Consider the following 14965-nt stretch of genomic DNA (forward strand, 5'->3'; position numbering starts at 1 on the left):
AGCAGTTTAACTTTATGACTTAAATCTTGGGAATCTTTATTATGTTTGCAATAATACACTTCACTGGCAATCAATTTAAACTTCGATCAATAAATACAACTCTAAAACACCACAATTAATTAGTGATATAATTAAAAAAAAATACGAACTACTTCAACTGATGTACCACCATACACCCGAGGTTGTTTTCGAAAAAAAATGGCCGAGGAGCTCCGAATGATGCATTTGCTCCAAACTCTGCGCGGTTGCGACGGATACGTGCTTTCAAATCGAATTCCACGTAATACAGGCCAGCCGAAAGGATTCCTATTTTATAGAACCTCTTGTCATTGTCCGCAGTAAGAATTTTTGTATGAAATAAAGCAAGGAAAACTATAATATTGAAAAAGAAGAATGAATTCATTTTATTGAACGAGCTAACAACGAATAAGCTAGTCAGTTGTTATTTCATACCAAATTTTGTTTACAATCGGAACTTTTGCATGAACAGTACGTAGGTATTTCAAACGGGAAAAATCCAAATTTGTTTGTTTTATAGTTGTAGGCGAATAGGTATGTGACACTCTTCTGCTGTTGACAGTATTTGCACCTCTTTGTATGCGGACCATTTCTGAAAATAAAACCAACATGAACTGTTCCATAGGTGTAGGCAACTATCTTACTCCTGTTCACATGTTTGCACCTCCGTGATGACAGAATATATATACAAGGAAGGAGGTAGGGGGGGGGGGGGGGTCTTCAACAGTGTCAGAGCGTGGATGTTTTGGACTATGAAATAAATCAAAAGCTACGCAGGAATTAAAAAAATAAAGTTAATAAGCATTGTTTAAAAATATCATCTTCAGATTATATCTGATACATAATGAAAACGTGCAGTATGATTTTATAAATAAAAATTGAAATAAATTTAAAAAAAAATCCAAAATCTAACGTTTTAGGCTCAGCCTACACATAACACATATACTATTTTCTTGGTAATCTATAAATTTGCTAGTTTGAAATATTTTATTTTTATTGATATATATATACAAAGCTTGAACCCATTTGTAAAGCTGCACTCTCACAGATTTACCGTTTTTACAACTTTTTTTATTTGTTGTCTTTGAAAGAGCAAATTTTGCGTAAATATCTCCAAACCAATGATAAAAGATTGCTGACAGAAGATCAGATCGCAGATTTTCATACTTCTGTTCGAAAAATAATGTTTTATGGCTTAAACCATTACTAAAGTTTTAAGAAAAATGCATAAAACATCAGTTTTTGTTCTTAAATATAAAAATCTGCGATCTATTTTTTTTGTCAACTGGTTTTCATAAATTTTCGCAAAAATTGGCTCGTTTCAAGACAAAAAAAAGAAAGAAAAAAAAGTTGTCAAAACGTTCAATCTGTGAGAGTGCAGCTTTAACATCAACGCTGTCCTATTTTTGTTGCTGTTCTTTTTTTTCATTGGTCGTCGGTGTGTGGCTGTTCTGTATAGCATAGAAAATGGTTTATATAATATGAAAACAACATGCCAGGGTAACATGGAATATTAACTGATGGTTAAACTTAACATATATCTCTCAATAATATTAAGGTATACCTATTTACCGGAGGTTCTTTAACAGATAATAACCGTTTAATTGTTTCATTTAAGTCGTTTCATTTCAACAATTTCATAATAATAATGTTAATAATTTCTATACAATACGATACATGTTGTTACATCGTTTTAAATACTTCTTTATAAGATAAGAATGTGTTCGTTAAATATTGAAGGTGATTATTGATATCAGCCAGCGTTGGTTTATACACAGGAAACAGACTCATTGGTGGTTGATTTCAGTCAGCGCTGGTTTATACCAAGAGAACGGACTCATTGGTGGTTGAGATCAGTCAGCGCTGGTTTATACACAGGAAACGGACTCATTGGTTGTTAAGATCAGCCAGCGCTGGTTTATACCCAAGGAACAGACTCATTGGTTGTTAAGATCAGCCAGCGCTGGTTTATACCCAAGGAACAGACTCATTGGTTGTTAAGATCAGCCAGCGCTGGTTTATACCCAGGGAACAGACTCATTGGTTGTTAAGATCAGCCAGCGCTGGTTTATACCCAGGGAACAGACTCATTGGTGGTTGAGATCAGCCAGCGCTGGTTTATACCCAGGGAACAGACTCATTGGTGGTTGAGATCAGCCAGCGCTGGTTTATACCCAGGGAACAGACTCATTGGTTGTTAAGATCAGCCAGCGCTGGTTTATACCCAAGGAACAGACTCATTGGTTGTTAAGATCAGCCAGCGCTGGTTTATACCCAGGGAACAGACTCATTGGTTGTTAAGATCAGCCAGCGCTGGTTTATACCCAGAGAACAGACTCATTGGTTGTTAAGATCAGCCAGCGCTGGTTTATACCCAAGGAACAGACTCATTGGTGGTTGAGATCAGCCAGCGCTGGTTTATACCCAGGGAACAGACTCATTGGTGGTTGAGATCAGCCAGCGCTGGTTTATACCCAGGGAACAGACTCATTGGTGGTTGAGATCAGCCAGCGCTGGTTTATACCCAGGGAACAGACTCATTGGTGGTTGAGATCAGCCAGCGCTGGTTTATACCCAGGGAACAGACTCATTGGTGGTTGAGATCAGCCAGCGCTGGTTTATACACAAGGAACAGACTAATTGGTGGTTGAGATCAGCCAGCGCTGGTTTATACCCAGGGAACAGACTAATTGGTGGTTGAGATCAGCCAGCGCTGGTTTATACCCAGGGAACAGACTAATTGGTGGTTGAGATCAGCCAGCGCTGGTTTATACCCAGGAAACACTACTCGATGGTGGTTGAGATCAGCCAGCGCTAGTTCATACCCAGGGAACGGACTCATTGGTTGTTGAGATCAGCCAGCGCTGGTTCATACCCAGGGAACGGACTCATTGGTGGTTGAGATCAGCCAGCGCTGGTTCATACCCAGGGAACGGACTCATTGGTTGTTGAGATCAGCCAGCGCTGGTTTATACCCAGGGAACAGACTCATTGGTGGTTGAGATCAGCCAGCGCTGGTTTATACCCAAGGAACGGACTCATTGGTGGTTGATATCAGTCAGCGCTGGTTTATACCCAGGGAACGGACTCATTGGTTGTTAAGATCAGCTGGTGCTGGTTTATACCCAAGGAACGGACTAGATGGTGACTGATATCAGCTAGCGCTGGTTTATACCCAGGGAACGGACTCATTGGTGGTTGAGATCAGCCAGCGCTGGTTTATACCCAGGGAACGGACTCGATGGTGATTGATATCAGCCAGCGCTGGTTTATACCCAGGAAACGGATTCGATGGTGACTGATATCAGCTGGTGCTGGTTTATAACCGGGAAACGGACTAGATGGTGATTGATATCAGCTGGTGCTGGTTTATAACCGAGAAACGGACTAGATGGTGATTGATATCAGCTGGTGCTGGTTTATACCCAGGAAACGGACTCGATGTTGATTGATATCAGCTGGTGCTGGTTTATACCCAGGAAACGGATTCGATGGTGATTGATATCAGCTGGTGCTGGTTTATACCCAGGAAACGGACTAGATGGTGATTGATATCAGCTGGTGCTGGTTTATACCCAGGAAACGGACTCGATGTTGATTGATATCAGCCAGCGCTGGTTTATACCCAGGAAACGGATTCGATGGTGACTGATATCAGCTGGTGCTGGTTTATACCCAGGAAACGGACTAGATGGTGATTAATATCAGCTGGTGCTGGTTTATACCGAGGAAAAGGACTCGATGGTGATTGATATCAGCCAGCGCTGGTTTATACCCAGGAAACGGATTCGATGGTGACTGATATCAGCTGGTGCTGGTTTATAACCGGGAAACGGACTAGATGGTGATTAATATCAGCTGGTGCTGGTTTATACCGAGGAAAAGGACTCGATGGTGATTGATATCAGCCAGCGCTGGTTTATACCCAGGAAACGGATTCGATGGTGACTGATATCAGCTGGTGCTGGTTTATAACCGGGAAACGGACTAGATGGTGATTGATATCAGCTGGTGCTGGTTTATACACAGGTAACGGACTCGATGGTGATTGATATCAGCTTTACACTATATTAGCAATTCAGTTAGAATAAATTAGTTACTTACCCACAACAACCAACTGTAAACAACTGCAGAATGTGGCATGGATTTCTGGACACGTTGTCTTGTTCCCTGTGCTTCTGTGTAACATTGTAAGGCACGATGCCTCTACACCTGAAGCAATTAACGCGAACACATGAATCCCATAACATATAGGGGTATTTTGAATAACTCCTATAGAGAAGTGGCGGAATTTACGCAATCAGAGCAAGGTATTGTGGTTCTATTGCCTCCGGAGGAACACAGCAGTGCGTGCCGTCAGTTACAATTTTATTCTAATGTGAGCTACAGGGACAATCCTACCAGACTCACAAAATATTATTATCGCGGTGGTTCGTTTTTCAACTATTTCATGCTTATAGTCCGTATACCTAATCATAGCTGATATTCAATTAGTGTTGACATTGACAATACTATTCCAATGTAAACCACAATAATCGTGATGGTTCGTCATTCAACCATTGTCTTGCTAATTGTCCGTTTGTTTTTTAATTAAAATTTAATATTAAATTAGTGGTTTAATTGACAATAATATTCAATGTTAACAATAGTAATCGTGACGAGTCTTTTATCAAGCATTTCGTGCCAATGATCCGTATTTTTAATCATAATTTAATATTCAATTAGTGCTGTCATCGATGAAACTATTCCAATGTTAACTAAAGTAATTTCTATGTTTTTTTTCACGGATTTCATGGCAATGGTTCGTTCATTTAACAATAGTTTAATGTTTATGTTGGATGCCTTTAGTGGTATTTCTGTAATTCAGCGGCGAATTGGACAACAAGTTCTAAGTTACAAATTGAGCAGTTGTCCGTAAGTTAATTATTGGCTAGTTTGCGTATTCAGATATTTTGATAAGTTAATAGTTTATATTTGACCAATTAATGAAAAATTTGGCTAACATATTTTTTTGATTGGTTAAATATTTTATATTTGATAACTATTGACCAATCAATGAATGTTTGGGCTAACATTATTCCAACCAAAGGATAAACCAGTTTTATATAGTAGGCTGCAGGTTTACAAATATAAGATGAAAGCGCCACAATACAGAGTGGAGTAATCAACGAATATGTCCGCCAGCCGGTTTAGTTTTGAAGATCCCAAAACGCGACCAGTTAAAAACTTAAAATCCACGAGGAAAGGACTATCAGCATAGAGTCTTTATTGTTTTATGGCACAGGGATATAATGCCAAGATGCTGTCAATATAATTATTCAAAGCCATTTTGTTTTCCGAATTCTACAATACAAGTTTGAAATAGGTTTAAAGCAATGACAATATGCAAAGATGAATCGTTCTTATTCCGTTAATGCACTTATAAAGGATTAGTTTAGTGAAGTAGCAAAAAACGAAGAAAACATAACAAAATAAATCATATCAAAGTATAGTGATACTGAATGAGACAGAATGACTTCAATCAGTGTAAAATTCCATTTTTACGTGCCACGAAGAATATTTTAATTATACAGCTTACATCAGTAACAAAATCAACTGTGGCAGCGACGAATACTACTATTTTCAAATCCTACATTATATCATAAGTATTGTGTATTTTATTTTACTACACCCTTCATTCGGAATTAGACTACTATTAATCTACAGTTTCCATTCGTTAGTTATCCAACATATATTTACGTTTCGCAGCACTCGTCCTTATCTCCTTGGCCAGAATGAGAACATCCTTCCCTCTTCTTTGGATCGCCAGACTCGGTGGCATTACATGCTTCTCCTAGAATCGGAAGTCCAGTGCTTGCCTTGTATTCGTCAACAGTTGGAAATAACCCTCGATAAACGCGGTTCAGTTGTTTGTACCTGAAAATATTATAGAGACATGATTAAGATAGAGAACCTGTAGTCGATAAGGTGAAGTTGATAGCAAAAACAATGGTAATTATAATGCTTATATGGAGCAGGAAAAGGATTTGATGATGATGATGATGATGATGATGATGATGATGATGATGATGATGATAATTATGATAATTGATATTAAATTATGATAATCAATGATTATAATGACGAAGACGACAAAGACGCTGACGATCACGCTGATGATGATGAATGAATGAAATGTACTTACGTAATCTGGAAGCTTCTGGACTCTGCACAGTAAATAAGGCGATCTTCTAGCATGTATATTTGTGGATCATTATTATTGCCTGCACAGGTCTCTGTACGGAGTTTGTCAGCCTTCAACAAGCCACATCCCAGTTCCAGACTGAAATCGATCGTCTGTGCTTGTTCATGTTCCTGTACTAATAGGGTCAGGACCACGAGGGCTGCCTTGAATAAAGGATACAACTATTCATGACATTATTCTACACGACTATTGCTGACACAATTCAGCACAGACGCGGTGGAATAGGTTGTAGTCCTAACGTGTGTTAAGGTAAGGATGCTGCTGAGAAGACAAAGACGTGATTATTGTTTTTTGAAATACCTTTGTGTTTATAACATTGAGTGGGTTTCATATAGATAGGCAAAAGCATCGAAAAGACAAAGGGCGTGTTAAAGGCAATACATATTGGCAGTACTGCAAGTGTACAATACGAGTTTAAGCTTATTAAAAGTAAAATACATCATTCCCACTACATATAACTTATTTCCGTACAAATCATTTACCTTCCTATTATTTGGTTATTTGTATGTTGTAAGACGGTTCTTAAACCACATAATGATAAGTGTAAGTCTTTCAGCCTGTGTGTAAATCAACGTAAAAATAAATGTACCATTTCACTACCCACACTTGACAGGGTCGGGGACACCGATCCCCTGTGCCTGGTCACGTCTAACATTGACAGGGTTGGGGACACTGATCCCCTGTGCCTCGCCATATCCTAACATTGACTGGGTCGGGGACACCGTTCCCTTGTGCCTCACCATATCCTTACATTGACAGGGTCGGGGAAACTGATCCCCTGTGCCTCGCCATATCCTTACATTGACAGGGTCGGGGACACCGTTCCCCTGTGCCTCGCCATATCCTAACATTGACTGGGTCGGGAACACCGTTCCCCTGTGCCTCGCCATATCCTTACATTGACAGGGTCGGGTACACCGATCCCCTGTGCCTCGCCATATCCTAACATTGACAGGGTCGGGGACACTGATCCCCTGTGCCTCGCCATATCCTAACATTGACTGGGTCGGGGACACCGTTTCCGTGTGTCTAGTCATATCCTAACATTGACAGGGTCGGGGACACTGATCCCCTGTGCCTCGCCATATTCTAACATTGACAGGGTCGGGGACACCGTTCCCCTGTGCCTCGCCATATCCTAACATTGACAGGGTCAGGGACACCGTTCCCCTTTTTCTCGCCATATCCTAACATTGACAGGGTCGGGGATACCGATCCCCTGTGCCTCGCCATATCCTAACATTGACAGGGTCGGGGACACCGATCCCCAGTGCCTCGCCATTTCCTTACATTGACAGGGTCGGGGACACCGGTCCCCTGTGCCTGGCCAAATCCTAGCATTGACAGGGTCGGGGACACCGATCCCCTGTGCCTGGCCATATCCTAACATTGACAGCGTCGGGGACACCGATCCCCTGTCCCTGGCCATATCCTAGCATTGACAGGGTCGGGGACACCGGTCCCCTGTGCCTGGTCATATCCTAAAACTGACAGGGTCGGGGACACCGATCCCCTGTGCCTGGTCATATCCTAACACAGACAGGGTCGTGGACACTGATCCCTTGTGCATGGCCATATCATAACACTGACAGGGTCGAGGACACTGTCGGAGACATATATCCCCTGTGATTTGCCATACCCTAGCATTGACAGTGTCAGGGACACAGATCCCCTATGCCTCGCCATATCCTAGCATTGGCAGGGAAGTGGACACTGATCCCATGTGCATGGCCGTATCCTAGCACTGACAGGGTTGAGGGCACTGATCCCATGTGCCTGGCCATATCCTAGCATTGACAGGGTCGGGGAAACTGATCCCATGTGCATGGCCATATCCTAGCACTGACAGGATCGGGGGCACTGATCCCATGTGCCTGGCCATATCCTAACATTGACAGGGTCGTGGGCACTGATCCCCTGTGCCTCGCCATATCCTAGCATTGACAGGGTCGGGGACACTGATCCCCTGTGCCTGGTCATACCCTAGCATTGACAGGGTCGGAGACACTGATCCCCTGTGCCTGGCTATATCCTAGCATTGACAGGGTTGGGGACACTGATCCCCTGTGCCTGACCATATCCTAGCATTGACAGGGTCGGGAACACTGATCCCTTGTGCCTTTCCATATCCTAGCATTGACAGGGTCGGGGACACAGACCCTCTATACCTGATCATACCAATAAATGATGTAATAACACCTTGGTACTGTATGTGAAACACGAGTTCACTGGAACACGAGTTCACTGGAGCACGAGCTCACTGGAACACTAGTTCACTAAAACACGAGTTTATTGGAACACGAGTCGACTGGAACACTATTTCACTGGAACACGAGTTTATTGGAACACGAGTCCACTGGAACACTAGTTCACTGGAACACGAGCTCATTGGAACACGAGTTAACTGGAACACGAGCTCATTGGAACACGAGTGCTCTAGGGGTTTCACATAAGCTAATGTATTTTGTCAACTTCAAAACTGATAAAGCTTTTGTGTTATTCTTCTACATACATACATAAGTACGCAAAATGTAAGTTTAATACATGTTCATATGCTAAAATAATAAAGTAAATCTAATGAGATGTTATAACGTGCAATTTACAATCATGTTATCACAAATAAGTATGAAAACTTGGTTACCTTAAGGAAAATTCTCAAATGCATTGTAATTGTTTTATTCACTATTACTATGATACAAACTCACTACATTCCACCTTCCATTCATATAATATCATATTATCTAATAACTCTGTATCCGGTTTTAGCAACACAATTTTTAAGTACATACGTATATTTACATCCTTTTAATGGAAATCAGGGGAGACACAAACAGGAAGTACTTAAATGACATTATTATTCGAAATCAATACATACACACACACACGCACGCACGCACGCACGCACGCACGCACGCACGCACGCACACACGCACACACGCACACACACACACACACACACACACACATATATATATGGAACACGATATATATATATATATAAAACACACAAACCTGCCTTCGTGAATCATCGCCTGTCCTCGTGAATCATCGCCTGTCCTCGTGAATCATCGCCTGTCCTCGTGAATCCTTGCCTGTCCTAGTGAATCATCGCCTGTCTTCGTGAATCAACGCCTGTACTCGTGAATCATCGCCTGTCCTCGTGAATCATCGCATGTCTTCATGAATCATCGCCTCTCCTCGTGAATCATCGCCTGTCCTCGTGAATCATCGCCTGTCCTCGTGAATCATCGCCTGTCCTCGTGAATCATCGCCTGTCCTCGTGAATCCTTGCCTGTCCTAGTGAATCATCGCCTGTCTTCGTGAATCATCACCTGTCCTCTTGAATCCTCGCCTGTCCTCGTGAATCCTTGCCTGTCCTCGTGAATCATCGCCTGTCCTCGTGAATCATCGCATGTCCTCGTGAATCATCACCTGTCCTCATGAATCCTCGCCTGTCCTCGTGAATCCTCGCCTGTCCTCGTGATCGCCTGTCCTCGTGAATCATCACCTGTCCTCGTGAATCCTTGCCTGTCTTCGTGAATCATCACCTGTCCTCTTGAATCCTCGCCTGTCTTCGAGAATTCTCGCCTGTCCTCGTGAATCCTCGCCTGTCCTCGTGAACGCCTGTCCTCGTGAATCCTCGCCTCTCCTCGTGAATCATCGCCTGTCCTCGTGAATCCTCGACCGTCTTCGTGAATCATCGCCTGTCTTCGTGAATCCTCGCCCGTCCTCGTGAATCATCGTCTGTCCTTGAATCGATAGTAGTAGTAGTTTTATTCGTGCATTATGTCAATAACAGTACATTTTACATCAATATAATATATATCACATATTGTATTTGCATGATATTTAGAGTCCTAATAAGTTATATCACAGAAAGTTTAACATGAATTACATAATACTAGATCTACTAAAACAAGTATTACTTCTGGTGTTAATGATTAAGCTATCTAATTTATTACCAAATAAAGTTTTACCAAATAAAGTTTAACATAATAAATGACATTGCACAGGATAACCCGTAAAGATTTGCACAAGTACAAAAGCTTATTTCCAACGGGGTCCATGTCTAAGGTATCAAAGTTGGCATTAAATGATTTATTGAACAGTATATATATTATTATATCATATACTCAGATGAATTAAATTAACATATGACATTCATCACAAATAAACTACTATCAGTATCACATAATTCTATAATATACCACACAATTATACAAATAGTTAAGGGATATTTAAAAATTACCAAAGCAACTATATAAAAATTGTGCGTATTCTTAGAAAGCGCACTTATATTTATCTAATACATAAACATTATGAATACAAAAAATACAGACTTTTCAAACTCCTCCATCTCCTTTAAAAGGTGAGTTTTGACTAATTTCTTAAAAACATACTTTGATTATGTGTCTTTGATGTTATATGGAAGCATGTTCCAATCCCGTATACCATTATAATAAAAAGAAGCTGCTGTAAAACCACCATTATGTGGGACATAAAATTTTAAGTTGGATCTACTGCCATATGAGTGAACTTCGTTACATTTGGCAAAATTATCCTTCATATAACTTGGACATTTGTTATAAAATATTTTGTGTACATGACTTAGCCTAAGTTGTCTATATCTTTGGTCGACATTTAAAAAACCAAGATCAGCAAAACTTGCCACTGAAAGAGAGGTTCTACAATGAAAATTATTAATAAAACGAACAATAATTTTCATTGTAGAACCTCGCTTTCAGTGGCAAGTTTGGCCCTGGCCATATCCTAGCATTGACAGGGTCGGGGACACCGGTCCCCTGTGCCTGGTCATATCCTAAAACTGACAGGGTCGGGGACACCGATCCCCTGTGCCTGGTCATATCCTAACACAGACAGGGTCGTGGACACTGATCCCTTGTGCATGGCCATATCATAACACTGACAGGGTCGAGGACACTGTCGGAGACATATATCCCCTGTGATTTGCCATACCCTAGCATTGACAGTGTCAGGGACACAGATCCCCTATGCCTCGCCATATCCTAGCATTGGCAGGGAAGTGGACACTGATCCCATGTGCATGGCCGTATCCTAGCACTGACAGGGTTGAGGGCACTGATCCCATGTGCCTGGCCATATCCTAGCATTGACAGGGTCGGGGAAACTGATCCCATGTGCATGGCCATATCCTAGCACTGACAGGATCGGGGGCACTGATCCCATGTGCCTGGCCATATCCTAACATTGACAGGGTCGTGGGCACTAATCCCCTGTGCCTCGCCATATCCTAGCATTGACAGGGTCGGGGACACTGATCCCCTGTGCCTGGTCATACCCTAGCATTGACAGGGTCGGAGACACTGATCCCCTGTGCCTGGCTATATCCTAGCATTGACAGGGTTGGGGACACTGATCCCCTGTGCCTGACCATATCCTAGCATTGACAGGGTCGGGAACACTGATCCCTTGTGCCTTTCCATATCCTAGCATTGACAGGGTCGGGGACACAAACCCTCTATACCTGATCATACCAATAAATGATGTAATAACACCTTGGTACTGTATGTGAAACACGAGTTCACTGGAACACGAGTTCACTGGAGCACGAGCTCACTGGAACACTAGTTCACTGGAACACAAGTTTATTGGAACACGAGTCGACTGGAACACTAGTTCACTGGAACACGAGTTTATTGGAACACGAGTCCACTGGAACACTAGTTCACTGGAACACGAGCTCATTGGAACACGAGTTAACTGGAACACGAGCTCATTGGAACACGAGTGCTCTAGGGGTTTCACATAAGCTAATGTATTTTGTCAACTTCAAAACTGATAAAGCTTTTGTGTTATTCTTCTACATACATACATAAGTACGCAAAATGTAAGTTTAATACATGTTCATATGCTAAAATAATAAAGTAAATCTAATGAGATGTTATAACGTGCAATTTACAATCATGTTATCACAAATTAGTATAAAAACTTGGTTACCTTAAGGAAAATTCTCAAATGCATTGTAATTGTTTTATTCACTATTACTATGATACAAACTCACTACAACTTTTAAACAATTAAGGTAATTGATCGAATAGCCAACACACCTTCCATTCAAATAATATCATATTATCTAATAACTCTGTATCCGGTTTTAGCAACACAATTTTTAAGTACATACGTATATTTACATCCTTTTAATGGAAATCAGGGGAGACACAAACAGGAAGTACTTAAATGACATTATTATTCGAAATCAATACATACACACACGCACGCACGCTAGCACGCACGCACGCACGCACACACATACAAACACACACACACACACACACACACACACACACATATATATATATATATATATATATATATATATATATATATATAAAACACACAAACCTGCCTTCGTGAATCATCGCCTGTCCTCGTGATTCATCGCCTGTCTTCGTGAAGCATCGCCTGTCCTCGTGAATCATCGCCTGTCTTCGTGAATCAACGCCTGTCCTCGTGAATCCTCGACTGTCCTCGTGAATCATCGCCTGTCTTCGTGAATCCTCGCCCGTCCTCGTGAATCATCGTCTGTCCTTGAATCGATAGTAGTAGTAGTTTTATTCGTGCATTATGTTAATAACAGTACATTTTACATCAATATAATATATATCACATATTGTATTTGCATGATATTTAGAGTCCTAATAAGTTATATCACAGAAAGTTTAACAAGAATTACATAATACTAGATCTACTAAAACAAGTATTACTTCTGGTGTTAATGATTAAGCTATCTAATTTATTACCAAATAAAGTTTTACCAAATAAAGTTTAACATAATAAATGACATTGCACAGGATAACCCGTAAAGATTTGCACAAGTACAAAAGCTTATTTCCAACGGGGTCCATGTCTAAGGTATCAAAGTTGGCATTAAATGATTTATTGAACAGTATTATATATTATTATATCATATACTCAGATGAATTAAATTAACATATGACATTCATCACAAATAAACTACTATCAGTATCACATAATTATATAATATACCACACAATTATACAAATAGTTAAGGGATATTTAAAAATTACCAAAGCAACTATATAAAAATTGTGCGTATTCTTAGAAAGCGCACTTATATTTATCTAATACATAAACATTATGAATACAAAAAATACAGACTTTTCAAACTCCTCCATCTCCTTTAAAAGGTGAGTTTTGACTAATTTCTTAAAAACATACTTTGATTATGTGTCTTTGATGTTATATGGAAGCATGTTCCAATCCCGTATACCATTATAATAAAAAGAAGCTGCTGTAAAACCACCATTATGTGGGACATAAAATTTTAAGTTGGATCTACTGCCATATGAGTGAACTTCGTTACATTTGGCAAAATTATCCTTCATATAACTTGGACATTTGTTATAAAATATTTTGTGTACATGACTTAGCCTAAGTTGTCTATATCTTTGGTCGACATTTAAAAAACCAAGATTAGCAAAACTTGCCACTGAAAGTGAGGTTCTACAATGAAAATTATTAATAAAACGAACAATAATTTTCATTGTAGAACCTCGCTTTCAGTGGCAAGTTTGGCTGATCTTGGTTTTTTAAAGGTCGACCAAATATGTAGACAACTTAGGCTAAATCATGTACACATAATCATACCAGTTAATCGCCAGAGGTCTGTTGCAATTCTTCACAATAGTACTAAATGAAAGCATTTCTCAATTTCATTTGTTGTAAATATAGGTTGTTTTCTAAATTAGTTGTAAAGCATTTCCCATCCATTTTGCCGAGATACAAAACAATGTCCCACCGTGAATGTTAATACGTTTACATCATATAGCTTAACTGCGCTATATCTAAAAATAAAATAATCAATATCAAAATATACATGGGTATTGACATTTGATAAGAAATTATCATTTAGGTTAAAATAAAGGAATTGCAATTTTGTAAAATGGGAAATATTACAGAATAGTATCGAACGAAGAAAACTGCCAGCTACGTGTTTATCTCATTGCAAAAAATGTATTTGTTATATTTTACTAGGATGTATTATATCTCTGGACGTCCAGATGCAAGTAACTTGAATATTTATTAATTCAATCGCGTTTTTATTCCGTTTGTTCTTGAGATAATTTGTTAATATCCTGTAGTAGTAGTAGTAGTAGTAGTAGTAGAAGTAGCAGTAGCAGTAGCAGTAGCAGTAGCAGTAGCAGTAGCAGCAGCAGCAGCAGCAGCAGCAGTATTAGCAATAGCAGTAGCAGTAGCAGCAGCAGCAGCAGCAGCAGTAGCAGAAGCAGTAGCAGCAGCAGCAGCAGCTACAGCAGCAGCAGTAGTAGTAGAAGTAGTAGTAGTAGTAGTAGTAGTAGTAGTAGTAGTAGTAGTAGTAGTAGTAGTAGTAGTTGTAATAGTAGCAGCAGTAGTAGTAGTAGAATAGTAGAAGTAGTAGTAGTAGTAGTAGTAGTAGAAGAAGTAGTAGTAGTAGTAGTAGTAGTAGTAGTAGTAGTAGTAGTAGTAGTAGTAGTAGTAGTAGTAGTAGTAGTAGTGGTAGTAGTAGTAGTAGTAGTAGTAGTAGTAGTAGTAGTAGTAGTAGTAGCAGTAGTAGTAGTAGTAGTAGTAGTAGTAGTAGTAGTAGTAGTAGTAGTAGTAGTAGCAGTAGTAGTAGTAGTAGTAGTAGTAGTAGTAGTAGTAGTAGTAGTAGTAGTAGTAGTA

At 40.1% G+C, this 14965-nt stretch overlaps 1 protein-coding gene across 2 annotated transcripts; it reads right to left on the reverse strand.

Moving 5' to 3' along the window:
• Positions 1 to 389: 389 nt before the first annotated feature.
• On the reverse strand, positions 390 to 12355 carry LOC128241499 (uncharacterized). Of its 2 annotated transcripts, none has more exons than XM_052958453.1 (5): positions 12242 to 12355; positions 6203 to 6405; positions 5758 to 5934; positions 4123 to 4230; positions 390 to 610 (listed from the first exon to the last, which is right to left on the reverse strand). In XM_052958453.1, the coding sequence occupies exons 1-5, from the start codon at positions 12263 to 12265 to the stop codon at positions 448 to 450; spliced, it is 675 nt and encodes a 224-aa protein (XP_052814413.1). In that variant the 5' UTR covers positions 12266 to 12355; the 3' UTR covers positions 390 to 447. The 2 variants fall into 2 exon arrangements, with proteins under 2 accessions (XP_052814413.1, XP_052814414.1); XM_052958454.1 differs by lacking the exon at positions 12242 to 12355 and adding an exon at positions 8904 to 8987.
• Between the last annotated feature and the right edge of the window lie 2610 nt (positions 12356 to 14965).

This window comes from Mya arenaria, chromosome 7 (assembly GCF_026914265.1).
Source record: "Mya arenaria isolate MELC-2E11 chromosome 7, ASM2691426v1".
Lineage (NCBI taxonomy): Eukaryota > Metazoa > Mollusca > Bivalvia > Myida > Myidae > Mya > Mya arenaria.

Bases quoted from the DNA above. Each gene is read 5' to 3' on its own strand.
- LOC128241499 (XM_052958453.1), bottom strand. From the start codon at position 12,265: ATGCATTTGAGAATTTTCCTTAAG. The intron at 6,406-12,241 runs GTAACCAAGTTT...CCTTTATTCAAG, and splicing joins ATTTGAGAATTTTCCTTAAG to GCAGCCCTCGTGGTCCTGAC. The intron at 4,231-5,757 runs GTAAATATATGT...TAATTGCTTCAG, and splicing joins AAGGACGAGTGCTGCGAAAC to GTGTAGAGGCATCGTGCCTT.